General features: G+C 54.7%; 1 protein-coding gene and 1 long non-coding RNA gene across 5 annotated transcripts in view; one reads left to right on the top strand and one right to left on the bottom strand.

Annotated features, from left to right (window-relative positions):
- Positions 1-24,748, bottom strand: part of LOC112930115 (tyrosine-protein phosphatase non-receptor type substrate 1-like) — a 41,706-nt gene extending 16,958 nt beyond the window's left edge. For 2 of the 3 annotated variants that reach the window (XM_072736210.1, XM_072736213.1), the window contains exons 1-3: positions 24,123-24,204; positions 5,352-5,705; positions 223-543 (exon numbers count right to left, since the gene is read on the bottom strand). In XM_072736210.1, coding sequence (XP_072592311.1) covers positions 223-543; positions 5,352-5,705; positions 24,123-24,201 — 754 coding nt within the window. In that variant the 5' untranslated portion in view covers positions 24,202-24,204. Of the gene's footprint in view, positions 1-222; positions 544-5,351; positions 5,706-24,122; positions 24,211-24,493 lie in introns of those variants that run through there. The other variant, XM_072736212.1, reaches the window with a different exon arrangement.
- The window catches only part of LOC112930116 (uncharacterized), a 93,901-nt gene continuing 91,670 nt past the window's right edge, over positions 24,104-26,334 (top strand). The window contains exon 1 of one of the 2 annotated variants that reach the window (XR_011996952.1): positions 24,104-24,236. This is a non-coding gene — a long non-coding RNA (uncharacterized lncRNA). The remainder of the gene's footprint in view (positions 24,237-26,334) is intronic. The other variant, XR_003237047.2, reaches the window with a different exon arrangement.

The following is a 26,334-nucleotide window of genomic DNA, read 5'->3' as shown; positions in this document are numbered from 1 at the left end:
AATCAGACTGCCTAGCACAGTGCTTGGCAGGTGGTCGGTGTTCACCAGGCAGCTGCCATGGAAACCGGGGAGGTGACTGTACATCCAGGTGCAGGGTGACTGGGAGGGTCTGTCAGGAGTCAGACTCCAGGCAATGGAAGGCCTGGAGCAGAGTGGGGGAAGGGCAGGCTCCTAGGCTTGGGGGCCAGACCTGGGCTTGGGCTGAGGGTGAGGGGCATCTACCTCGAAGGGTCTCAGACAAGTTGGCAGTCCCACGAAGAGGAGGGCCCCCCTGCAGGGTCACGTGGGCCACCTCGCAGATGACCTGGGAGCGAACGTCCCCCGGGGCCAGCATCAGCTTGGTTGTGCTAGAGATGCTGTAGGAAGCGTTGTCTTCCTCTGGGTACACAGTGGTCTGAGAGGCTGTCAGTTCATTCCCGTTTTTGAACCATCTGAGGGTGATGTTTCTGGGGGAGAAGCCATGCGACTTGCAGGTGAAGTTCACTGTCTGCTGAGGCGTGGACCTGGCCATGGGGCCGGACACCACAGGGGGAGAGGGTTTGGCTACAAGAGGAGCATCAATGAACAGTAAGCATGACGGTAGTCAACAGCACTAACCATACGTGTGACACTGTGGGGAAGCCTCAGCCCTCCTGATAGTGTGAGGAGAGCAGTGTCATCTCCTCATCACACAGAGGAGGACACAAGGTTCCAGAGCTGAACTGTGAGTTGGGCGCAGGGGCTCAGGTGCAGTTCCAGGCCTGAGTTCAGAGTCCCTTCTCTCCTCTGCCAGGTGACTTCCCACCAATCTGGGCACAGGAAGGACATTTCTGATGGCTCTCACTCTTGGTATCCAGGGTTCCTCGCTGCCTCCCTGGAAACCTCAGAGAGCCTGTGCAGCTTCCTTACAGGGGAAGCAGGGGTGGAGCAGGACCCCATGGAAGCCAGAACCAGGCTGGCTCGCTGACCAGAGGTGTGGCCATGGCACAGTGCGGCTCCCCCATCTGTGAAATGGGACAGCAGGCATTTCTCTTTCCCTGGGGTTGCAGTGAGGGGCAAGTGAGGCAATGCATGCAGTTTTGCTTGGAATTTAACATGGAAATGCTTCTCAGAACAAAACATGGATCTATCTTTATCCCAAACCTAATTTACACCCAGAGCTCTCTGTTCAGGTATTTATGAATTTCCTCTCATTTTCACCCTTTTTTACAAATATTCCACAGGGTCTAATCTGTGCTACCCCTGAATCCGAGAGGGAGGGAATGAAGGGATGTTTTCCTGAATCTGCATTCTTTTCTCGGGTCAGTTTTGGGTTGAAAACCAAGATCATTATGTGCTGAGGAAGCCAAAGGTCATTAATTTCTTAGTCATGGCTTAATTTCAAGGACAGAAATATGGAACTACGAGTAGGCAGTAGCTGTCCCGTGTCCTGAAAGCACACCCACATTAGTGAATCAAAACGGGGGGGGGGGCATTTTACCCATAAACGGTCCTATAGGGTACCTCCAAGTTGTTAATTATTATCCAACACCTTGTATAACAAACACAGGAAATATAAATATTTACATTTGTGAATATTTAACTTCCTAAAACTCATCAAACATGTTGAGGACATGGGAAGGAGGTGTCAATTGAATAAGTGAAGTCATGAAATCACCAACAGCCTGGATGCCCCTAGAGAGATGAGGTGCTGTGCTCAGCTGCCAGTCACGGGCAGCATCTTGGGCATCTGGCTCTGGGCTGGTCTCTCCTCGCCCCTCAGCTTCTTCATCCCTCTGCCAGCCCTTTTAAGGGGGGTGCCCAGTACGGTCCCGTTAATGGGACAAGGCTCCGGGAGGAACACGGCTGGTCCAGGGCATGCATGCAGTGAATACAGGGCAGAGCTCATCTCACCACACATACAACTGATTAATTTTAGCTTCTCTGTTCTTTCTTCCTGTACCTCTGGGCCTGTTTTGGTACAAAGTGGATCCAAACACTACCTTGGTAACATGTGAGGATGGATGTAAAACACAGAATCTGGCATACAGTAGGTGCTTAATAAGCAACACCTATGATTATTATCATAAGATCTGGTCGTGACTACTTCTGAAACTACCTATTTGTTCTTTTGGCAGTAAGAAGGCAAAACGAAAGCTTAGCAGAAACACAAGGAGAGTCCCAAAGCCTGCTCCCCGCAGCTGCCATGCAAAACCCCAAATGAGAAAAGCAGCAGAAACCAGCAAATTATGATTCTCTCCCTCTTCTTTTAATAATCCCCTCAGGAAACAAGTTTGGCGAATTGGCTTTCAAAACACAAACGAGATCACAGGCGTATTCCTGCAGATTAGCTATTTACAGAGAGCTGGGAGCATTCTGAAAGAAGGAGGACAGATTTTGTCCGTGACATTTTGGTGTGTTGAGGCTGGGAGGGCTCTGGGGCTGAGCGGCGAGCATTTGTGGGGATTCCAGCACCTGCTCAGACACACATGTGCTTGAAGACGGGAAGGTCCCCTAGCAGTGACGCTCAGATCTGAGCAGGGTGTCGGCTCCCCTCCTGGGGCTGGAGGACAGGAAGCAGCTCAGCCCCAGACATGCTCCTTGGGAGAGTGTCCTGGCCGCTCCACTGGTGCTCATTTTCCCAGGAATTGCCACGGGCTCAGGTTATTCTGAAGCACCCAACCAACCAAAAGCTCCTCTCCCAGTCCCGGTAGCTCAGGGAGCCAGCTTTGTCAGGGGTAAAAATAATTCAACGTGTCCTCTGTGATCTCTGAATATCCAGCTCAGGGCTCTTCTGCCCATTAGCATCCTCAAGACTAGTTAAAAAATTCACCTGCCCAGGCTCATGTCTGATTAAGTTAGTTAGAATATGTAGAGGGGAGCCAGGGTCTGGAGAGCTTTTTTTCCCAGGCAATTCTAATGAGCAGCCCAGGTTGAAAGGTTCCCAAACCCCACTTACATTCGGGGCCTGGGAAGAAGGGTGACCCCGTCAAGGTCCTGTGGCTCGGGCATATCACTGCCATGTTCATGGGATACTGACCACCTGCTAGGCCCTGCTCTAAGTGCTTTATGGGCATTTGCTCGTTCAGTCCCTGCTGCGGCTCTGTGGGGTCATGCTGTCACAGTCACAGACAGATGAGGACATAGGACCCAATGTGGGGATGACTCCTCAGAGGTCACAAGCCAAAAAGCAGAGCTGGGTGGGGGCCCAGGCTGTGGGGGCTGGCCACGCCCTCTGACGCCCAAAAATCACCTAACCCCCACATCTGGAACTTTCTGGACCTCTTCTCCGATCCTCAGACCTCTGACTGGCAGCCTGATTGTTGCCAGGTCACAGATGGGACAGGGAGGACCTGAGGGAAACTGAGGCTAGCCCAGGATCGCACAGTTCTGGCAGGACCACCACCCAGGGCTCACTGAGGGTCTGTCCCCTCCTCCGGCTCACTATGTTCCCCCCAACATGCTGCCAAGGCTGGCGTGCTGATTCCCTTGCTTGGGGTGAGGAAATGAGTCCAGCAAAGGGAGCAGAGTCACAGCCCTGAAGGAAAACCTGGATTTGGAGCTACCTCTCCTTGCTGGGTGATGCAGACAGAGCCTCAGATCCTTCCAGTTGTCTTAAAAGGAGGACTCCATGATTATCACCATTTTATAAGTGAGAAAACTGAGGCCGAGGCAAACAAAGGGGTTGCTCCTCACCCCTCACTGCATCCCAGGGGGGCTTCCCCCGGCCTTTAGCTTTCACCGCCACAAAAGAGCAAGCATCCCACCTTCTCCAACCGGACAGTGACCACCACCCTGCTTGGCTCTCTGACATTCTCCCCTGTAAGAAGTTATGGGGAGGGGTCCCTCTGGGTGCCCAGACCTGCTGACCCTGCAGAGGGAAGATGTGAGGTCCCAGCATCTGAATCTAGAATATGAACTTTAGCTCAGGAGCCCGAGACACCCTCCAGGATGTGTCTCCCAATCATCCTCAGTCTGCAGAGCCAGGAATGGGGTGCCCAGTATTGCTGGGATTGTGGGGGCCCCTCTGCTCTGTCCAGGCCACTGCCCCAGGCTGCTCAGTGAAGGAGCAATATCACACAACAAGAAAAGACTCCTGATGCTCTTACATGTGAGGAGATGGTCCCCAGGAACAGGCTCGACACTTCATAAGATGTTGGCATGTCTATCTGATCTGGGCATGTGAGGCTAGCCCACCTCCCCCCATCCCAGAACTCTTTTTTCAAATGCATATTGCTGAAGAACAGAATACAGGATTTTAAAGGAGAGGGTTATAGCATTCTGAACCTTTGGAAAAATGATGAAAAGGAGAAATACTGGCTTATTATTGAAACAGTCAGTATAACCTGGTTTTACGCGGTACCTACTATGCACCAGGCTCTTCCATGGAAACAGTATCCAAAGCTGGGGCAGGAAGGAACCTGCAGGAATCAGATGGGTTCTGGAATGATCTCCTCACTCACTGGATACATGAGCAGGAGCAAGACGCTGTCGTCTCATGACAGGCTCTGGATTTGTACAAGGGAGGTTGGGCTGGATGGGGCCTTCATGTGCTGACATCCCAGGGTTCTGGACCCTGGGCCTCTGGCAGAAAACCCTAAATGACCATCTTTGTGTCAACAGGGAAATCCTCCTCACCCACATGGGGCACCTCTGCCCTGGGTGAGGACATTCCGAGATGCCCCAGGTCTGCTGGGAGCCTGCCATGACCGTGAGTCAGTCACTGAATCACATGAGGGTTTTCTGGATAGATCCACAGCAAATGCTAAACCTCTGGCATCTCCTCCAACCAGGGCTGTCAGGGTAAACAGTGCGTCTTTGCCTCTCAGGAATGTCTTTTCAGAGCGATGTTTCCGAAGATAAAATAAAGAAACACATTCTTCCTTCTCTCCACCCTGGATGGGTTTGTCCTCATTGGATAGGGAGGGAATGTACACTTCATGAGAGGGGAGCCCTTGTCTGTTTTGTTCCCTGCTGCTTCCCCAGCACCCAGAGCAGAGCGTGCATACAGCAGGTGCTCAGTAAGTGCTGAGTAGAGAGAGGAGTCAGCCACATGGAGGGGAGTGCTCTCTGGAACTTGGGTTGAGGTCAGACCTTGTGACTGGGCAAGCCACTCAGACCTCCAGTCCCTCATCCCTGGAATCAGAGGGCTGGTCAGGATTGAAAAAGGTATGAGCTGTGGAGCCTGCAGACTGAGGTTCTATGTTTTCCCACCATTTTCTAGTCTGAGCAAATAGCATGACCCCCAGGCCTCAACTTCCCTGATCTATGGAAGAGGCTGAAATAGGGGCACCCACCACAACATCCAATTCTTAGCTGGTGCTCAGACAATGGAGGGCATTCTTACTGACTTGTCACAACCAGGGGACAATGGCGGCTCAGGCCATACTCACCGCTCACGGTGACCAGGGTACCTGGTCCAGACTTCAACTCCACATCGGGGTTTCCTTTCTGGAACTTCACACAGTAGTAGGTTCCCGTATCTGCTGGGGTGATGTTACTGATGCGGATGGAAAAATCCATGTTGTTCCTCTTTGTAGAGTCTGAAACATTTGTTACTCGGGGGAAGTGGCCTCCTTTGAAATGGAAGATCAACTCCCGGCCTGGCCCTGTCCCCCTGAACCACTCAACCTTCCCAACGGGGATCAGGGAGGTCAGGGTGCAGTGCAGAGTGGCTGTCTCTCCAGCCGCGACAGACACTGACTTCTCAGGCTGGATCACCTGCAGCTCTGCCTCACCTGCCACACCTGGAGGGGAAACAAAGCAGTCATTTATCCATCCTTATGTGATCCTGCATGTTTCCTCAAAGGTTGATCCACAACAGCTCATTGACGAGTGCACACCGTGAGCGGGACGTGACTCAGCATGTTGCATGTACACGGCACAATGAGCCTGTGACGTGAGACCCTATCAAAACCCAGTAAACTGAGGTTAATGATGTGCCAGGGAGCAGGCTGGAGGGCCTGAGCCCTCTCCAGAAGCATCACGTCTGACCTGGGCTCTGAACCTACCAGGATATAAGGGGCACAGCGGGGCAGTGGCTCAGAGGTCGGGTTTGGGGGGCTAGTACGATGTGTGTGGGGCTCTATGGGGAGCTTAGATTCTCTTTGGGGCCTGGCTTAGGAAGCAGGTCTCCGGCAGGGAAGCCACACGGAGCAGCTGGGGCGCGTCCAGGCAGTGGAGTAGTGAGGCGGGAGGACTTGGATTTGAGTCCTGGCTTGGGCCTCACTGCTCTGTGACAATGGCCATCCCTTGGGCCAAGAACATCCAACAGGAAATGGGTGTGGATGGGAGTGCTGCCCTTGGTCTGAGCACATCCTTCAGGGCTCACAAGCCTCAGTTTCCTCATCTGTCAAACAGTTACTGCGATCCCATCTCGATGGATCTCTGGCATGACCAAGCGACAAGCCTCGGCCAGGGACAGTTGCAAAAGAAGCATCTAGTCTTTGGAGCCATCTGACCTGGCCGGAAACGTGGCCCGCCTTTTATTTACATGTGACCTGAATTTATCCATTGATTTCGAGTCTTAGTTTCCTTATCTACAAGACTGGTAGAGCAACCGCTAGCCCTCTGCTTTGTTCTGAGGAGAAAGTGCGATGGCACGTAGAAGTTACTTAGTATCACTAGGGGCACAGGGAAGCTACTACTGTCATTACACAACCAATAAATGATACAAGGGGGAGGCTCTGCTGTGTGAACTTCATTCCTGCTCTTGTTGATGCACCTGCAGGCCAGGCCGTACTGGATGCTGGGGACACACAGGGGTTGGATACATGTCAGCCCTCAAGGGCTTCCAGGCTGGGTAGCTGGAAGGCTCCCTAGGAGTGGTGGAGGGGAGGAGCCTGAGCCCCAAACTGGAGAGGAGTGGGGCACTTGAGACAGAGGACAAGGTGGTGATGGGGGTGGGGGACACCAGGAAGGTGACCAGGCAGTGGGAAGTGGCTGGGAGAAGCCGCTGAGATACTCAGGTCGAGGAGCACGCAGGGACTGATTCTGAGCAAGGTAGGGTGGGGGGAGAGAGGACAGATCATAAGGCCCTTGGAGAAACACAGAGACGGGGAGATAGAGAGAGGGACCTCAGACATAGGCCGAGGGAGAGACAGACAGGCATGGGCAGTGAGTGAGGGGAATGGAGTGGGGGGAGAGAAGACAAAAGACAGACAGGGAGTAGTGGCAGCCCGGGGTAGGGCGATCTGTCTCCTCCTGGTCACACGCTGACCCACAGTGTTGCCTTGTCCTGTTCTGACACCTTGCCTAGGTCACCTTTGCCTTGTATACCAGAAAGGATGCAGCTGATGCCCCTGAGCAGCCCCCTCTGGCTCTGGCTGGGCAGGAGAGAGACCTCGGAGTCTGCCACCTGCCCATGGCCTGACACCACCCGCTGGCAGGGACAGGGCGCTTAAAGGCTGGGAAGCCCCCCGACTCCAGGCTGCCCTCATGGCTGGCAAGCCTGGGGCCTCAGAACAGGCCTCTCTACCCCTGTGCCTGTTGTCCCAGTCCTGACTCCCAGGCTAGAGGTCACCCAGTTCTCTTGGAATGTGCCAGAAAGCCAGAGCTGCAGCCAGAGGGTGGCCCGACCCTCACAGGGGAGAAACCAGAGCCCACAGGGGGGCAGGGGCTCGGGGTGAAGCTGGTGGCCAGGTGTGTGACAGGCGCACGGAGGAGGCCCACCGAGGCAGCCAGCAGCCCCGAGACAGCACAGGCAGGTGCCAACAGCATGCAGCCAAGAACAACCCCAGTGGGTCTGCATTCTAGCACGGGACACTGGAGGAACTGGAAATGCCGCCTGGGGGAAGCGCAGGCCCAAGTGCTGGTTTCCCTCTTAGCCAGCTCAGCACCCACCCTCTCTGGGCCTCCATCCCATCATCCATCAACTAGGGTACCGGTGTCTGCTCCACGGGATGGTCATGAAGACGAGGACACAGTGGGACATAACTGCCTGCCTCATGGGTGCTGGGTAAATTTTAGTTTCTGTTCCCATTATCATCACCGATCTAACGTTTATATCCTTGATTGTCATGTACCCCACCCTCCCCGCCGACCAGGATGTAGCATCCACAAGGAACTGTTTCCAACCCCCTGCCTGGAACAGTGTCTGGCACACACCAGGCCCTCAATAAATACACGCTGAATGAACGCTCATGAATGAAGGAAGGAGGGATTTCACTTGCTCCTGGGCAAAGCCCCTCTCTGAGTCTTTGCTCATCTGTTGAATGGAGCTGCCACAGGCATACCCAGGAGACTGTGCGAACTGGGCGCCCGGGACCACGCCTGGCCCCTGGGTGTGCAGAAGAGATGCCAGTTATTATTATCCTTATCAATAACACCACACAGGGCCGTGAGTCAGCAGCTGGTGAGGGGAGCGGCGCGAGCAGGAGATGGCTGCAGAACCAGGCGTGCAACGTGTTGGAGCAGGGCTATTCTTGGGGTGCAGCCGGAGGCCTGTAATCACACCCTGGGCAGGCGACAATAAAATCTGGAGTTGGGTAGGGCTGGTCCCCCCCCTTTTTTTAGCTCCTCTTGCGCTCTCTCCACCAACTGCAGCCAGATTTAGGCGGCTTAATTAATTAGCTAGTGTTTATAAAGCGTTTGAAGAATTTTAAAAGTGCGACGTAAGTGCCAAATATTATTTTAATCTGTGTATATGTGTGTTTTTTCCAGCAGAGAGGTTTTTTTCTTGCTTGCTTGCTTTTCTTTTTCTCTGCAGGTTCTGTTCTGGGAACCGGGCTTGTTAAAAATCACTCCTGCGGTTCTGGGCCTGGGGTCATCATGCTGGCATCGCGGACAAAACCATTTCCTGCTCTCTCCTGCCCTCCTGGCAGGGAGAGCCGCTGTCCAGGGGCCTGAACCGTCTCCAGGAGAAGAGGGCGGCTGGGCAGGCATTCTCGCACGCTGCTGGTGGGAGTGGAAATTGGAACATCCTCTCGGGAAAGCAGTTTGGCAGGATGTACCAAAGGTGTGAAAGCTGTTCACCAGCCTTTGCGGGGCTGTTCCATGAGGACATAGCCCCAAACATGGCGTGGGGTTCCCACATGACGATCTTGAAAAAGTTGGGAAAGAACCCAGACAGTCGAGACGGGGATGGCTAAATGAATTACGGCCTATCCCTTACATGGAGTACAGGTAAGCCCAAAAAGCCACCACCAGGAAAACTGGTAATGTGGACATTTTTTGGACATCATAATTTTAAACGACACTGTGATTATGCAAATAAAACCTGTTCGTTGTAAAGCTTTAGAAAAAAACAGAAACACAATAATAATCTCATAAAATACCATCAAAGGTAACTGCAATCAACATTTTGAGGTAGTTAAAATATGAGTGAGTAAAAACAATGTAAAATCGGACTCAGATAACTAAGATCATGAGCAAACATTCTGCTTCGTTCACTCAAGCGTTCTCATAAAAATAAAAAATTGGAAATATCCTAACGTCCAAGAGAAGGGGACTGATCGATCCCATGATGGTAAACCCCTATGAGGAACAAGTGTACAGCCATTAAAAATGATGGTGTAGAATCACAATTAGCAACACAAAAATATATCATGAGATCAGGGTCAGTCACCGAGTGACACATTCAGTGTGATCTCAGGCTTCCAAGTTTAAAAGGAAGTACATATTAAAGATTAGTAGTGGTTAATTCTGCAGTAGATTTACAAGGGATTTTGCTGTTTATGCTTTCTGTTTGCATGACTTGTGCAATAAAAAAGTAAGAAAAACTGTGCTTTCAGTATGATTATGACTTTGTAAAATAAAATAAAACTCTTTTTAAATAAACAACAGCAAGGTACTATATACAAGGCCATAAAACGCCACACTCTCTGGATCATGAATCTAAAACTGAGGGTTTTTTTCTTCTATTTTGGGGATTTTTCAGACTTCCTAAACTGGAGGAGTATTAAATATTTACACTATCCTATTTTATAATAAGGAAAATCTATACATGTAATACATCTGTCACATACATGTTCACTGTTGAAATGAGCCTGCCCTCCAGGAATCTTGTCTGTGTGTTCACTAATGTTTTTCCCCAGCTCCTGACACAGTATCTGGCACAGATTAGATGCTCAAGAAACATCTGCAGATATGACTCGTCCCTGGAATATCTAGAGACAAAGGTCTAGAGTGACAAACACCATGATGCTGAGGTACATTATGTCCGGGAAACGAGGCCCAGGGTTGGCCCATTGTCTTTTTCACTTGAAAAAACAATATCACTGAAAAACAATATTCACTGAAAAAACAATATATTGAAATCTGTTTTTTCAGTGAATATTTACTTCTTTTGGAAAAAAAGTTTAGAGAAATAAAACCTGGGAGTAAGTTTTCTAACAGGAGAAGTCAGCACAGTGGGTGATGATGGCTCCCTGTATTTGTTGTAAGACAGGCTGGAGGTCACTGTCAGATTGCCACAAACTCAAGGTGCCCAGGGGCCTGGAGGCCATGGCCAGAGCTCTGGCTCAGGACCCTGGTCAGGTGCAGAGAACCCCTGGCTCCCACAGCAGGAGTAGTTCAGTGGCCCCTTCCCTGTCCACGACCATTCCTGGCTGTTCTCATGGGGGTAGCTGCTGGTTTATGATCCCCCACACACACCTTGTCAGGGGCGGCCTTTGGCCCCTTCTGGGTTATGATTTAGGGTTGTGGGTGAGAGCGCTTTTAATGCAGGAGTGTGGAGGAGTGTGCAGATGCAGATGCAGGAGTGTGCACATATGTGCACACATGTGCTGGGCAAAAGGGGTGTGTGCACCTGTGAGTATGTGCAGGAGATGATGCATGTGTGCAGGTGAGTACAACAGGGCTGCTCAAGAGTGTGCACGAATGGTGCCCAGTGAACAGTGGCACAAGGGGGTATGAGCTATGTGCGGGAGAGTATCTGAATCGTGGGCGGCCTGGGTATGTGTGAGCATGTTGGTGGCATGAGAGGGTGTGTCCGTGCCCAAGGGTGTGAGCAGATGTCTGGGAGGGGTATGAGCACGGGGCTGCCTGTGAATGTGTGTGCCGGCAGGGGAGCATAGGAGTGGGATGTGTACGTGCATGTGTAGGCATGTGTAGAGAGAGTTTGTGTGTGGGGAGCCTGAGTGCGATGGGAGTGGTGTACACACGAGTGTGAATGTGAGTGTGTACACTGGCAGAGTGTTGTGGGCAGGGACAACAGCGTGTGTGGGGACCACTGTTGGCATAACATCTGTGTGTCCACGTGCCCAGCTGCAAAGGTGTCCAACATGCATGGGTTTCCACACATAAGGGTGGTGGGGGGGTGGGAAGAGCCACTTCCCTCAGGTTTGCCATCAGCTGCTGGTGGGCAAGGCCTGGCATGGCAGCTGGTCTCAGGCACCTGCTTATGCTTACTACGTGCTCATGTGGTGAAGAGGCCAGGCCCAAAGTCTGGAACCCATGGCCTAGGGCAGGTAGCAGACAGTCCCTGGGACTGATCCATGCAGGGCTGCCTGGTGGATGGCTTATGGATCCTGCGGTTTCCCAGAGGCGGGGCTCAGGGCTGGATGCAAGTTTGCCAGGCCTCCGACAGCCACAGCAAGGCACTGACTTTCTCTGGAGGTGGCCTGGCTCATTGTGTCCTCCTGAACCCTACTCCCATGCCAGGCCCAGTCCTAGATGCTACAAGACACAAAGCGGAGGGCAATGGGTCCCGGCCCTTGTGGGGCAGAGTCCCGGACATAGGCAATGACCACCTGTACAGAAATAAATGAATGAAGAGGGGCTTAGGATAGGGTCTCGGGAAAGGGGTGGGATGTGGGGAGACCTACTGGAGGTTGGTGGCCCCTGAGTGGGGTGGTGAAGGCTGACAGAGGCTGGGGAGATGAGAAAGCATTCCAGGAAAGGGGACCCATAGGAGCAAAGGTGCAGAGGAGAGGAAGAGCTCTGCACAATCCAGGGACCAGGGCAGAGTCCTTAGGACATGTTCGCCGGCCTTGAGCCAGCTAGGATGGGGCTAGCCCGGGACTGGGCTTCAGGTGCCTGGGGCTAGCCAGGGACTGGGCTTCAGGTGCATGGGGCTAGGCGGGGATGCGCTTCAGGTGCATGGGGCTAGCCAGGGACCGGGCTTCAGGTGCATGGGGCTAGCCGAGGATGTGCTTCAGGTGCATGAGGCTAGCCGGGGACTGGGCTTCAGGTGCATGGGGCTAGGTGGGGATGGGCTTCAGGTGCATGGGGATAGCCGGGGACCCGGCTTCAGGTGCATGAGGCTTGCCAGGGACCAGGCTTCAGGTGCATGGGGCTAGCCGGGGACCAGGCTTCAGGTGCATGGGGCTAGCCAGGGACTGGGCTTCAGGTGCATGGGGCTAGCCGGGGACCGGGCTTCAGGTGCATGGCGCTAGGCGGGGATGGGCTTCAGGCGCATGGGGCTAGCCGGGGACTGGGCTTCAGGTGCATGGGGCTAGCCGGGAACCGGGCTTCAGGTGCATGGGTCTAGCTGGGGATGGGCTTCAGGTGCATAGGGCTTGCTGGGATGGGCTTCAGGTGCTTGGGGCTAGCCGGGGATGGGCTTCAGGTGCATGGGGCTAGCCGGGGGTGGGCTTCAGGTGCATGGGGCTAGCTGGGGATGGGCTTCAGGTGCATGGGGCTAGCCGGGGATGGGCCTCAGGTGCATGGGGCTAGGCGGGACCAGGCTTCAGGTGCATGGGGCTTGCCAGGAACTGGGCTTCAGGTGCATGGGGCTAGCTGGGGATGGGCTTCAGGTGCCATCCGCACAGTAGGCTATCACCAGCAGTGGTCTGGTGCCGCAGACAGACCTGTCGTGCTGCAGTAGGCACAACCCCAGCTGCATTGGAGCCAGCACAAAGGGGGATGCACAGGGTCTTGTCCATAAGATGAGGGTACTTTCTCCTCCACCCCGACTCCAGGCAATTCTGGGAACTGGGCACTGTACCATATCCTTGCAGGGAGTGCGCAGACCCTGGCACCCCCTCCACACAGCAGGAGAACCCCTGCAGGGCCAGCAGTCTAGAATCAGGGTTTTGGGGCCAGAAGACCCGTATGTCTCATCCTCAGCGGGGGTACTTGGCAAAGTCCCTCTTCTCTGAGCCTCCGCTCTCTGCAATCTGTAAACAAGGAGGTACCAATGGCTCTCTCCCCAGGGTCGGAGGTTAGTGGCTCAAAGAACTGGACAGAGGATGGTCTCCCGCCCCGTCACGTCGCACAACCCATCTATGAGCAGATCTTGCCAGCTCCACTGCTAGGATTTGGCCAGACTCTGATCTCTTCTAGCCACCTGACCGCACCTCTGTCCCTGACCTGGATCCTTGTCTCAGATTCCAGATTGGCCTTTTGTGCCTTCCCCTCCTTTTCTCTACAATACACGCTCTCCTTGTAGCTAGAGGAGCCTCTAAAATCTAAGCCAGATAACCTCTTTCTTTGCTGAAAACCCTCCTGCAGCCTTCACTGCGCTAGAGGTGAGACTCAGAATCCTTCTGGTGGCTGCCAGGGCCCTACAGTAGCTTGCTCTCAATTGTGCGAGATGCTGAATGGATTCACCTCAGGCCCTTTGCACCTGCTGCTGCCTCTGCCTGGTACTCTCATCCCCTAGATACCTACACTCTGGCTCCTTTACCTATTTCAGGTCCACCTGAAAGGCCGCCCCTAGCCACTCTGTATAAATTTTTTTCTTTTATTTATTATTTATGATAGTCACACAGAGAGAGAGAGAGAGAGAGAGAGAGAGAGAGAGGCAGAGACACAGGCAGAGGGAGAAGTAGGCTCCATGCACCAGGAGCCCGGCACGGGACTCGATCCCGGGCCCCCAGGATCGTGCCCTGGGCCAAAGGCAGGCATCAAACCGCTGCACCACCCAGGGATCCCAGCCACTCTGTATAAAACACTATCCCTTTTGTATGCCTTGCTCTGTTTTATTTTCCTACGTATCACCCACCACCCAACATATTACCAAAATAATATGGTATAAATACTAGGTATTTGCCGATTTCATTAGCACCACCTCCCTACCCTAGACTTACTTATGAGCCCTTTGAGAGCAGACACTTAGTTTTGTTCCCTGTAATATGCTCCAGGTTTATGTCAATACCTGGTATTTGCTGAATGTATGTTCAGATTTAGATTCTAACTCGGCCACTTCTGAGACCCCAGGAAAGGTCTTGACCCCTCTGGACTTGTGGTTTCCCATCTGTAGAATGGGGATGATAATAACCCTAGGATCATGCTAGAATGAAACAGGCTGATGCATGTGAAGAGCCTAGTACTGTGCCTGGTAGAGAGGAAGCATGTAATGCCGGGCAGCTGTTACTATGCTGCAGACATTTAAGGACAAAGGAGAGGATGGATGATCATGGTTTTAAGACTGAGAAGCTAAGGATTCTCTCCAATGCAGAACCTGCTCTGCCCCAACACAGGCATGAGATTGCTCACTGCTGCATCTGCTGGCTAGGAGGCCTGGAGGCGGGGAGGGCCAAAGACCCTTGTGAGTGTTTGCTTGGTGGTGAAGGGACCTGGAGGTGATGAAGCAATGCCTTCAGTGTGGCCTTCTCTGCCAAGCAGCAGGGAAAGAACTCTCAATATGTGTCCTTTGTATCTACCAGGCCCAGGAGGACCTCTCAGGCAGGGAGAACATACAGGGGACACAGCTACCCCATCCACTGTGCTTGGTGCCTCAGTGACTTAAGGACCTTCTTCTCACCTTCCCATTTTGCAGATGGAGAAACTGAGGCCCAAAGGTGGGGCCTGGAAAGGCTGAGAATGCATGCATCCTCCCTACCACATGCCACATGGTTCCTCTAGGACAGGCCCCCGTGCTGCCCAGCTATGCTCCCATGGGTACCACATATGCGTGAGGTCACATAACAGGGAGCCCCCACGTAACTGTCCTAAGCAGCCCAGAGAGAGGAGTGCTGTTGTCACCAACCCCCATCCAGGTGAGGCAGCTGTAACCCTGAGAGGCAGAGAAGGGGCAGAGGCAGGACTAGATGAGAAATCTGCTCCCAGAGCTGGTGCGCGATCGTTTCTCCCTGTGATGATGGAGTCCCCTCCAGCTCAGGCTTCTGGATTCTCACGCTGCCAAGGATCGCACACATTTTCCCAGCCGAGATAAAGGCCCCCTTAAAAGCGACACGCATTTATTAAATGACATTTGCCAAGGCTTCAGCACACTCTGCTGCCGACAGCAGACAGTCTCTGGATGAGCTTTTTCCCCAAGCTGACACTATCCACTGATGCCTTTTATAGCGCTCCTTGCAGCTCACAAAGCACTTTCCACAGCTCTTAATTCCCTTAACCCTCAACAGTTCCCCGTGTGAGAGGAAACAGTGGTTCCAGGTTCCATTTTGCAGATGGAGAAACTGAGCCTCAAAACAAGGAAAGGCACTTGCTCCAGAGCACATGCTTACAGAGTAAGTGGCACATGTCAGATTCGAACTCAGCAATGGGCCCCAGAGCAAGCACCCACTCCACTGCCTCCCCTGCTAGAGAGGGGGCCTGGGGTCTCATAAAGACAAAGGGTGAGTGAGACAGGCATCTGGGTTGGAGCATCAGAGATGGCAGGAGCTCACAGGGGGGCAACCAAGGGTGCCTCCGCATCACAGAAGGAGAAATTGAGGCTGAGATGGGCAGCGTGTGGGTTTCAGGTCTTCCCGCCAGTGAATGATGGAGTGGAGGTCCCACCTGTTCTCTCCAGCCCCAAACCAGGAAAAGATGACCATGCAATAAGAACAGCGATAGTAACCATGATGGGAAAGCATCACACATCACCATTACCAGGAGCACGACCGGCCTCGCCAAACCTCCACGGGGACCCAGCAAGGCAGGGCCGTTACTGCTCCCATTTCACAGAGGACAAGACTGAAGCTCAGGGAGGTACAGTCCCTTGGCCAAGGTCGTGGGGCTGCCGAGCAATCTGACTCCACCTGTATCTTCACCTGCTGAACTGGATGGCCTCACACAATGAATGGCTCTTTGGGAGCAACTGACCTCAGGCTGGGCCCTCCACACCAAACCCTGCTGAGAGACTGGAGCACTAATGGCATCACGTTTCACGGGTTGCCAGCTCATTCATCACAGTGCCTATACCAGGGCAAGCAGTTTTGTGTAGCCAGAATTTTAGGTACAAATGTGGGGTCTCTTGGCTACCTCCCTCCACCCGGGCTGACTCTGATATTTGTGTGCTTCTTGGTGCTTTGAGGATCCTATGACAGCAAGATGAGTGGGGATTTGTGCAGTGGGCATGGCCCAGCCACAGAAGTGAGACTGTGTAGTCGTCAGGGCACGACTCTGCTTTCAGACTAGGGTTGCTGCCTGTGTGCCCCGAAGGCTCTGAGCTCTCTCCTGAAAATGGGGATCGTAGCACCCACCTGTTCCTTCATTCAGCTGTATGTATTAACCTGCCTACTGCTGTGTGACAGTTGGGAGACCAGCCCCTGTGCAAAGGCCTCAAGAGGCCCAGCAGCAAATAAGACACTTATTCTCATGTAGCTTACATTTTAGCAGGGGACACAAGGCTGAAAGAATGACACAAATATAGAAATGGCTGGGAGTGCTCAGAAACAAATTTGTTGTCATGACAGAATAACAAGGAGAAGCCGCTTTCAGAATGGGGTGGCTGGGAAAGGCATCTCTGACCAGGCGAGACCACTGTTGAAACCTGAAGGAAGCAAGAGCCAAGGAAGGTATAGGAGAGAAGAGCATGTGCAAAGGCCCTGAGGCAGGAAAGAAGCTGGTGTGTAAGACAACTAGAATGAAGGCTGCTGTGGCCAAAGCCCCCAGACAAAGGAGAGTGTGGTATGAGATGAGGTCAAATAGACAGATGTGGTCCAGAAAATACCAAGTCCCATGAATCATGGTAAGAATTTTGGTATTATTCTAAGTGCAGTGGGAACCAGGAACTTGGGAGCAGGAACAAAGAGGATTTGATTCACCCACCTGCTCTGGGTGATGAGACGGGAGGAGGCAAGAACGGAAGCAGGAAAGCGGTGATGAGGATGCTGAAGCACTTAGGGCCTAGGCTCGAATCCTAGCTCTGTACTAATAGGCTGTGTGATCTTGGGCAAGTCACTGCACCTCTCTGGGTCTCAATTTCTTCATCTGTCCAAGAGGTATAATAATAGTTCCCGTCTCACAGAACTGTGGTGACAATTTAATAAGGTGATACATAGCATACTGATTCTATACATGGCCTGACATGGTCAATGTCACGGTGCTCAGTGAACCAGACCCTATTTTGTCTGGCCCTGACCTCTCCCAACTGTCACACTGTCTATCTCCCTTCACTCCAGCCTCACTGACTCCTTGCTATTCCTGGAACTTATTCCAGCCTCAGGGCCTTTGCACTTGCCACTCCTGTGTGGCTTGCTCTTCTGATATTCCCATGGCTGCTCCTTTAGTGTTATTCAGGCCTCCGCTCCTCAGAAAGGCTCTCCCTCTGTCCCCACTCGCCTTCTATTCCTTTGTCCTGTTTTACCTTCTTTATAGCACCTGTTTCCACCTGATGCAATATTTACTTGGGTCTGTTTTGCTTCTTCGCTAGAACGTCAGCTCCATGAGAAGAGGTGTTTTTGTCTACCCATGCTTGTATCCCCAGCAACTAGAGCCACCTGACACATAGTAGATGCTCAAAAATATTTGTTAAATGAATATTTATAATTCAAATGATCATAACGAGAATAGTAAAGGAGTTAAGAGTAAGCTGAGCCTGGGATCTGGCTTTAAATCTCACTGGCTACATGGCCATGGGAGGAGCCCGACTTGGCTTTCAGGAGCCTCGGTTTCCTTATCTGTGAAATGTGAGTCAAGAACTCCACACTTTGTGGCACACAGTGAGCATCAGACGACAGGGCACATCAAGAGATGTGGGAACGGCTGAAGTGACACCTGATGTCTAGCATTTGTTTTCTAAAATGTCCCTCAACCCCTCCACCCCCAGTAAAGTGAGCAGGCACAGTAAGAATGATAGATCAGTTGAAGCCAGGGGTCCTCCCACCATTCCTTCTCATTTTTGTCTAGGTTTTAAATTTTCCAAAACGAAAAGGTAAGGAAGGGAAGGACAGCATGGATTCGAGGCTCAGCTCACCCCTAGCACCAAATGCCCTATTTCTTTCCACCGTGGGCTTCCATTTCTGGGGGACACTGTCGGCTTTAAAGAATGGTGGCAATGGGGACGGGTCTGGCAGCGGCCCTCAGCGCTCCAGCCGGCTCTCCAGGCTGAGGCTCATGGCTCTCCTGGCTCCCCATCTCCCTCCTGATCCCCTTGGCTCCTGGCTCCAATCTGCGGCCATCTCACACCCTGCGCCCCCAAATGGATGTGCCAGGAAATCCTATAGACACAAAGAGCCGATTCGTATCATGTCTGACTTCCACCTCGGCTCTTCCACATCCCTCTGGATGGAGGGCCTGGCCAGGGGTCTGGCCAGACACCTGGCAGGGGAAAGCCATCTTGCGGAGGGCTCCATCAGAAGACCTGCCCCAGCAACACCCAAGTGAACAGGAAAGCAGTTTCAGCTGTGAAAATAGAGTCTTCCTTCTCCAGCATGGGACGGAAACCCATCTTGGGAACATCCGCCACCTCCGCCTCCTGGGACGATTCAGTGATTGATAGAAATATGAGAGAAGTGCCAAGAGAGCGGGATATCAGCACCCTGGGGCCTCAGTTCCCCTACCTGTCAAACAAGGCTAAGAGATGTCTACTTAGCAGCCTGGGCTCTACAGTCGGGCTGATCTGGTTTATCAGATCACACTTACTGTGTGACCTTGGGTAAGTTACTCCACCTCTCTAAGCCCAGTCTCCTCTTTGGTCAAATGGAACTGATAACCGTGCACAGCACCCAGGCTAACTGTGAGCACCACCGGGATCACATGGGCCAAATGCTGAGTCCAGCAAGTGGCTGGAAACAATGGTTTCCATTATTATTACTTTAGTATTTTTCCATGGATTTCAGGATCCTGTCAGATTTCTGGCTTTAATGATGGAAACTTCCAGCACAGCCCAGTTTCAAAAAGCCTTGGCCGGAAGAGAGGGCGCTCGGTGTTCTACCTGGGCCTTGCAGTGGATCTGCTGTGCGAGCCCACCAGTCCCGTGCTGTCTCCCACAATGGGGCACAGCAAGCTTCTCAGTGAGAGCACCAACAGCTCTCCCAGGCTTCCTCTGGTTTTCTGGGACTGGGAACACACGATTCCAAACCTGTGGATCCGGACAGAGACACCTAGAGGCAGCCTGCGCCCATAGCCTCAGTCCCGGGAAAGGACAATTAAATCCCATCAGCCTGGGGTTCTGCTCAAGTTGTCCCTCCCCCTATGGCCCCAAAGCTACAGGGAAAAACCCCAAACTGAGCTGCACTCACTCCCGTGACAGCTTTTGTTATGTTGTGCCCGCTATGTGCAAGAAGCTATGCGAGGTACTTGACAAAAGTCAGCCCCACTTTTGCAGAGGAGGAAATCTGAACAGAACACAACAGTGGCCACAAGGCTGGCTGGCACGTGCCGAGTGCTTACTATATGCCAGGCACAGGTTCAAGCATTACACGTGCGTGTACAAGGACCTCACCCTTGAAACAAGAGTTGCTAATGTCATCTCTATGTCACAGATGAGGGAACCGAGACACAGAGTGCAGTAGATTGCCCAATACATGGTAGAGCAGGGATTCACACCCAGGGCTCCAGGTTCGAGCCTGGGACTTAGCACTAGGCTCTGCTTGCTCCATATCCAGAACCCCCTGGCCGCCAGGGGCTGATCATGTATGTACATGGTGATAAAACAAGAAGAGAGCAGGGAAACCTGGGTGGCTTAGTGGTTGAACATTTGTCTTTGGCTCAGGGTGTGATCTGGGGTCCTGGGATCAAGTACCGCATCAGGCTCCTCAAGAGAAGCCTGCTTCTCCCTCTGCCTGTGTCTCTGCCTCTCTCTGTGTCTCTCATGAATAAATAAATAAATAAATAAATAAATAAATAAATAAATAAATAAATCTTTTTTAAAAAAAAGAGAGGAGAGTGCAACAAGTAGCCTCAATCAGGGTCGGATAAAAATCCTGGGGGTGGGGGAGGGGAGGGCTCAGAGAAGGAAGAGCTCCCATGGATCATGAGGCAGTACAAACTGAAGGAGGATAGGTTTGGGCATAGGAAGATAAGGAAGTACATGGAAGGGCAGCTCTGATGGCAGGAATAGCGTAAGCGAAGGCATGGAGAGGAGAGAGTGTAGCTGAGGGCCCGGATTTGTACCAAAGTGTTTACCAAACTGGGTTAGGCCGCGTACTAATGAGCATTCCACAAGCCAAACGCCTCGTGTTCATATGTTTGGGGAATGCTTGGAGTAAACAGGGTCCACGTTGGGATCCTACAACTCTGGGTTCCTCAGGCCTCAGGTGCCAATGGGCGCGAGCGGCCAGGAAAGCCGTGGTCCGCGGGGAGGAGGCCCGGCTGTCTTGCAGCATCTCAGGTCAGCTTTTTGGAAAACATGTGGCTGAGAACCAAGGCCTGTCAGGGAGGAGGCCCGGCACACTGCTGCACTTTTCTTTTCAAGTGTTTTTGGAGAAAACTGGGACCCACTCAACAGTTTTGAGCCAGGGAGTGACATGATCTGCATTGTGTTGACAGGCCAGAAATCTGAGCACATTTAAAAGGGGGGGGGGGGAACCTTCCATCAGTCCAAGACTCTACAAATAAGAAAATAACCTGTCGCACGGAGCCATTGGAAGCAGCGAGCGAGTGTGTGTGGGCTCCGTACAACAGTTTTAGACTCCCTTCCTCTCACACACCCCCTCTCCATCTGTCGCAAAGGGCATCGGGAAGATGTAAGGAGGAATATTCCAGCTCTGGGGGCTCCAGAGCTCGGCAGCCCAGATGGGGGGCTCTGGTGGAAGCCACATCGCTCCTGTGAACTGTTCCATCCTCTGTGTGCCTTCTGAGAGACGACCGTGACTCAGGGAAGGACTTCTGCCCCAGAGGAACTCCTCACGCACCTCCATCTAGGCCTGGAGGGGGCTCCTCCCGCTCCCTCCAGCCTGGACTAAAGTCACCCTGATTCAGTCAGTAAAGTTCTTCCCTCAGAGGCTACCCAGCCAGAAGGACTGGATTCAGAATCCCGGCGCCCTGCCACATACTCCTTAGGCAAGTTACTTCTCCAGTCTGGGACTCAATTTTCCTCATCTGCAAAATGGGGGTAACAGCCAACTCGTGCTTTGCCTTGCTGCTTAAGGAGATGACACAGACAGGCACTCGGCACAGTCTGGGGTACAGTTAACTTTCAGAGACGTGGGTTCTCCTCCCTTCTCTCTCAACATGTGGTTCACATCAGGACTTTGTACATGCTGAATGACTACAAATAGAGCAATGAATCACACCGTGCGTCTCCAGGGAATTGGTAAAGGAATAATTAATGGCCAGAAAGTACCTGGAGAACACCATGGCTTTAAGGAAACTTCCAACAGCCTGAGCCCATTGGGGCCCAAGCGCCCCCCACCCCCTATGTCTTCTTAAGAAAGAGGAAGTGAGATTAACTTCACCATTTAGGAAAGTACACAGGAGCCACCAGTATGTCCCCCCCTCTACCAAAGGGTCAGAAGGTCACTGGAGAGCCCAGCTGTCCCCCAACACCTGAACCCCAACGTGGCCTGGCCTCCTCCAGGCCAGAGTGAGGAGCCAGTGGGAGCTCACCAAGGTCCACCCAGTAGGGGACCCAGAGGACCATGACCTCGGTGGGGCCACCCAAGGAGCCCACATGTTCTACGCCAGGTGCTGTGGGCTGCTGCAGAGCCGGGCTACCCGGGTGTCCCCAAGCCCCAAGCCCAGCTCCCAGGCTCCAAATCTCCCTCAGCGGGGTTGTTTTAGGAAACAGGCCTCACGTTGGCTCCAAGAACACAGGTTGGTGACTTCACTGGCATCATTTTAGAATTTCCCTTTGGCAGCATTTGTGCTATAAGCAATCTTTAGAAACTTCTTCTCCTGCCTTCCCCAACCCAGATAATTCACATGACCAGCCCCCTGCAAACAGTGATCATGTGGAGTCCCAGTAATCATGTGACACCTCCCGGGCTGACAGTTCTGCCCGACACACTAGTAGTCATTCAACCTAACGCCGCCTTCCTAAGCCTGACATTTGAGTTTCTCACTTGAACAAATCTATTTTCTTGGAAAATTGGACAACTGCCTCCTTCTACCTTCCTGCCCTCCTCTCCTGCCTCTCTTCTGCTTTGTCATAAACTCCATGCTGGGAGCAGCCGAGGGAGGGGCCCGAAGCCCCATCTTGCCGTCAGCCCAGGTGAATCCCATGCCAGGGCCCAGAGTGTGACCAGCAGCCCAGAGGACACAGAGCGAAGGATGCTGGCAGGCTCCTCTATGATGGCAACACCCCACCCCTGCCCCAGCACCTTCTGCCAAAAAATTTATTCTTACCTCCTAAGATTTATTTATCTCAAAGTTAATCTAGGCCCCTCTGCTGCTCCCACTTTTTCAGGCTATTGATGCTGAATGGATTGGAACGGAAGTTTTACGGCCTAATCTTTACCATTTTATAGATTGTTTTTATAGGCAAAAAGGGGTGATTTGCTCACAAGAAGGGTGTTGGCGTTCCCAGCCAGCGCCCCGGGAAAGGCAGGCTGCCCATCCGAACACTTGTTAATCAGTGTCACCGGTCATTTGCCAGAAACTGAACCACAGGGTCCTGGTTGGAGAAGGGTCTAGAATAGACATTTAGAAATTAATGTGGGCCCAGTTCCCTGTTTCAGGAAAATTAAGTACTTGCGAGAGACACTTGTGCATTTCCCGGCCAGGCCAGGCAGGACGTGGGGGCAGGAACTGGGACTTTTGCAGGGTGTAAATGGCTGGCTCGGGCAGGAAGGAGCAGATCGGAGATGCCACTCACCAGGCAGACATGAAATGTATCAGTGCTTCCTTCCTCCCAGCCAGGACCCAAAGAACATGGAACATGCCGCGGGAAGACCCAGGGTGGAGTGGGGTAGGGTGGGGTGGGGTAGGGTGGGGGGGGATGCCTACGTGGATTCCTGGGGTTCTGGGGAGACTGCAGGGCAGAGAGAAGCTGCTGTCCACCCCCACTTCTCCCTCCACCCACTCTTTGCCAGTTCTCCCTTCCTCACTGCTATCAGATGGTTACCAGTCTCTAGGCAAAAGCAAAAGGCACGAGGGGGGGGGGGGTGGACGGGAGGTGGGTACTGAGCTCATCTTTACCTCCCTCCTCAAGGATGGTGATGCAGACCCCTCTGCCTACCACACAGCTTCAAGTAGCCAAAAAACATGATCCCCATTCGTCTCCCCACCCTAACTCCTTTAAAGCCATTACTCTGCCGCCTGTGCCCTCCCAGGAGACCCATGGTTTTGCAAAACCCCTTTAAGATGCAGGACTCCTGAATGGTGACCTCACCCCTTGGCGAACACACACACGGTAGCCTTCAGAGCCCGCCTGCTGGAGACAGCCAGGTGTTTGATGTAAGCCAACAAAAAGACATGCTCAGAGCCACAGGTAACAGCCCCATGGAGCACCTGAACTGCAGGGAGCTGCCTGGAAGCCGGGGGGGATGGCAGGAGGAAGTGGGGGAGCCTAGAGAACAGCCAGGAGCAGACCATCCAGCAAGAGGCTTTGGCAAGCACAGGGACAATCCACCAGCGCTTTCGCATCGGGATCTGTTGATCACAGCAGCTCACCCCGAGTTACTGCGGCCTCCCTTCCTCTCCGTCTCTCATACACACACCAACACTATGTTACTCTGCACACCAGAGGGAGAGCTCACTCTTCCCTCATTGCAATAGGCTGCTTCTGTTCCCTTCCAGGTAGTACCTGGGGGACCTTTGCCTCCACCCCCTTCTCTCAGACCCCGAAGTCGAACTCGTCAAGAGCATTAAGTCCAGGGAAAGAGCTTCTGGAGAAGCCAGGAGCACCTGGCTCCTAAAGCCGCTGACAGCCTGCCTCCCCCGTCAGACTGGGCAGGGGCTGGGTGGACCAATTCATCTGGGTATGTCCCAGTGCCCAGCACAATGCCCCCGCGATCAGAGTCCACGGAGAGTGGGTCCTACCCATGGCTGTGTGACCTTGGGCAAGTGGCTGGCCGTCTCTGGGCCTCAGTTTCTGCCTCTGTCATCTCGGTTACAGACACGTCTCCCCTTACTACCGCTGGACATTAGCCCAGGGGCTCCCAGTGGCGCTCCGGCAGGCCTGGGCCCCCAGTCTGGCAACGGCAACGGCGGGCGGCAGGGGTGCTTACCTGTCCAGGCGCAGGACGCGGCGAACAGGAGGCAGAGCAGCGGCCCGAGGCGGCCGGGGGCCGGGCCGGCGGGCTCCATGGGCCGCGGCTGCGGAGCGAGGAGGGAGAGCGGCGGTGAGTGCGCGCTCGGGCGGGCGCAGGCTGGAGCGGGGAAATGACTAAGGCTCCCCCTCCTCTCCCCCCACCTCCCCCGGCCGGGCTTCCCCCCCACAACGGGCGCCTGGAGCGGCTTAGGGGCCGCCGTCACCGCCGCGATTTTCCGAGGAACCCCCAACCCCGGGAGACCGGGGCGGAGAGGGGGAGAGACCCCGAGCGCGCGAGAAATACAGCCGGGGACGGCCAGGGAGAGGCGGCGGGAGAGAGCAACAGACCCGAGGGAGCCAGGCGGAGAGCCAGAGGCGCGGAGAGGCGAGAGAGGGGGAGAGGGGAAGTGGGGAGAGGGGGAGAGAGAGAGGGAGAGAGGGAGGGAGGGAGAGGGAGGGAGAGGGAGGGAGAGGGAGGGAGGGAGAGCAGCGCGCGAGGCGGGCGCGGATCGCGGCCCCAGCGCGGGAGAGAGGAGGACCGCGCAGGGGCGAGGGGAGCCGAGGGGAGCCGCCGAGCCCCCCGAGCCCGCCGAGCCCCCGAGCCCCGCGCGCCGCCCCCGCCCCCGCCCCCGCCCCCGCCCCCGCCGCGGCCCACCTGCCCCTCCCGGGCTCCTCGCGGCGCCGGCGGCTCGGCAGGGCTCGCTCCCGGCCCGCAGTCCCGGCCGCTGCCCCCGCCCTCCCGGCAGCCCGGCCCCCTCCCGCGCGCCCGCCCTCCCCGCCTCCCTCCTTCCCGCCAGCCCGGGGAGGCTGCGGGGCTCGGGCGCGTCGGCCCCGTGTCCCCGCCGGCCGCGCGCCCGGGGAGGGAGGGGAGGGGAGGGGGGGCGGGGGCTGCGTCGGCCCCAGCCCTCCCGCCGGGCCGCGATCCCCGCCGCCCGCCGCCCCGCGAGCGCCCGGGACCGGACGGGCCGCCGGCCGCATCGCGGTGCCAGTCCGGGCGCCCGCGCCGCTCCCCGCGCTGTCCCGGCCCCGGCCCCGGCCCCCGCCCCCGCCCCCGCCCCGGTCGCGGCGCCCCGTCCCGCCCGGACCTGCGCCGCCGCGGGGGCCGGGCCGCCGGGGGGACGCCGCCGGGGCTGCCCGGAGGCCGGGCCGCGCTCCACTTTGCGCAAACTTGTTTTCCTAAGGTCAGCGCCGCGAGCCGGCTACATCGTCCTCTTAAGGTGGGCCGGGGAAGTTGCGGCCGACCTGCCCCTCGCCCCCGGGCCGGCCGCGCGGCGGGAGCGGCTGGAGGCGGCGCGGGAGTGAGGGGCGCGGGGCCGCCGCGGGGGTGTCCGCCTTCGGCCGCTCCCGACCGCCCCTGCCCCTGGGCCCCAAAGCCCGACGCCCCTCGGGGCAGGCGCGCGCTCCGGGGGCCCGGTTCTTTGAGAGCTGGGCCGAGGTGAAGGAAAAGCAGGAAGTAAGTGAATGTAGGGGGAAGGGGAGAGGAAGGAGAGAGTGATGGTACAAAAATAGCGTGTGTGTAGGAAGGACTTCAGTACCGCCTGGAAAAGAGGCGCAGGGAAGCAGGGAGGAGCGGGACCGCCAAGGGGGGCTGTGGCGCCGAGAAGCCAGAGGGGCAGGGTCCGGCGAACCAGGGGCAGCGGGCTCTCTGGCAGGCAGAGCCAATTCAGGGGGTGCAGAAGGCCCAGGCCGGGTGTGGGGGAGAGGTGGGGCTTGAAGGCCTGGGCTCCCGGAAGATGATGGGGGGCAGGAGTGGGGGAATGAGAGGTAGGGACAGCAGGGGAAGGGGCCTGGAGACAGGACAGAGCTTCCTGGTGAAGCCTCTCTCTCTCTCTCTCTCTCTCTCTCTCTCTCTCTCTCTCTCCCTCCCCCTCACCCCCACCTCCCTCTCTCTCTTTTTCCTTGAGGGAAAGCTGTGTTCCCAACAGCACCCAGGTCAGTGAGAGGGACTGGGGATGCCCTGGCCACCTGGCAAAGGGATACCACACGGTAGGCATCAGAGGAGTCCAGGACCCTCTGCACATTGGAGGGATCTGGGCTTGGAAATAAGCTATGACCAATTTTGCCTCACAAGGCCTGTAGGAGAATATGAATGAAGCGAGGTGGAGAGAGAGCCAGTCTTATCAACAGAGAAGCAGTTGAGGCCCAGAGAGGGAGTGGACTTGCCTAAGGCCAAACAGCAAGGCCTGGGG

The sequence above is a fragment of the Vulpes vulpes genome, chromosome 14, assembly GCF_048418805.1.
Source record: "Vulpes vulpes isolate BD-2025 chromosome 14, VulVul3, whole genome shotgun sequence".
Taxonomy (NCBI): Eukaryota; Metazoa; Chordata; class Mammalia; order Carnivora; family Canidae; genus Vulpes; species Vulpes vulpes.
Note: the sequence above shows the minus strand (reverse complement) of the source record. Positions and strands in the feature narration are given on the sequence as shown.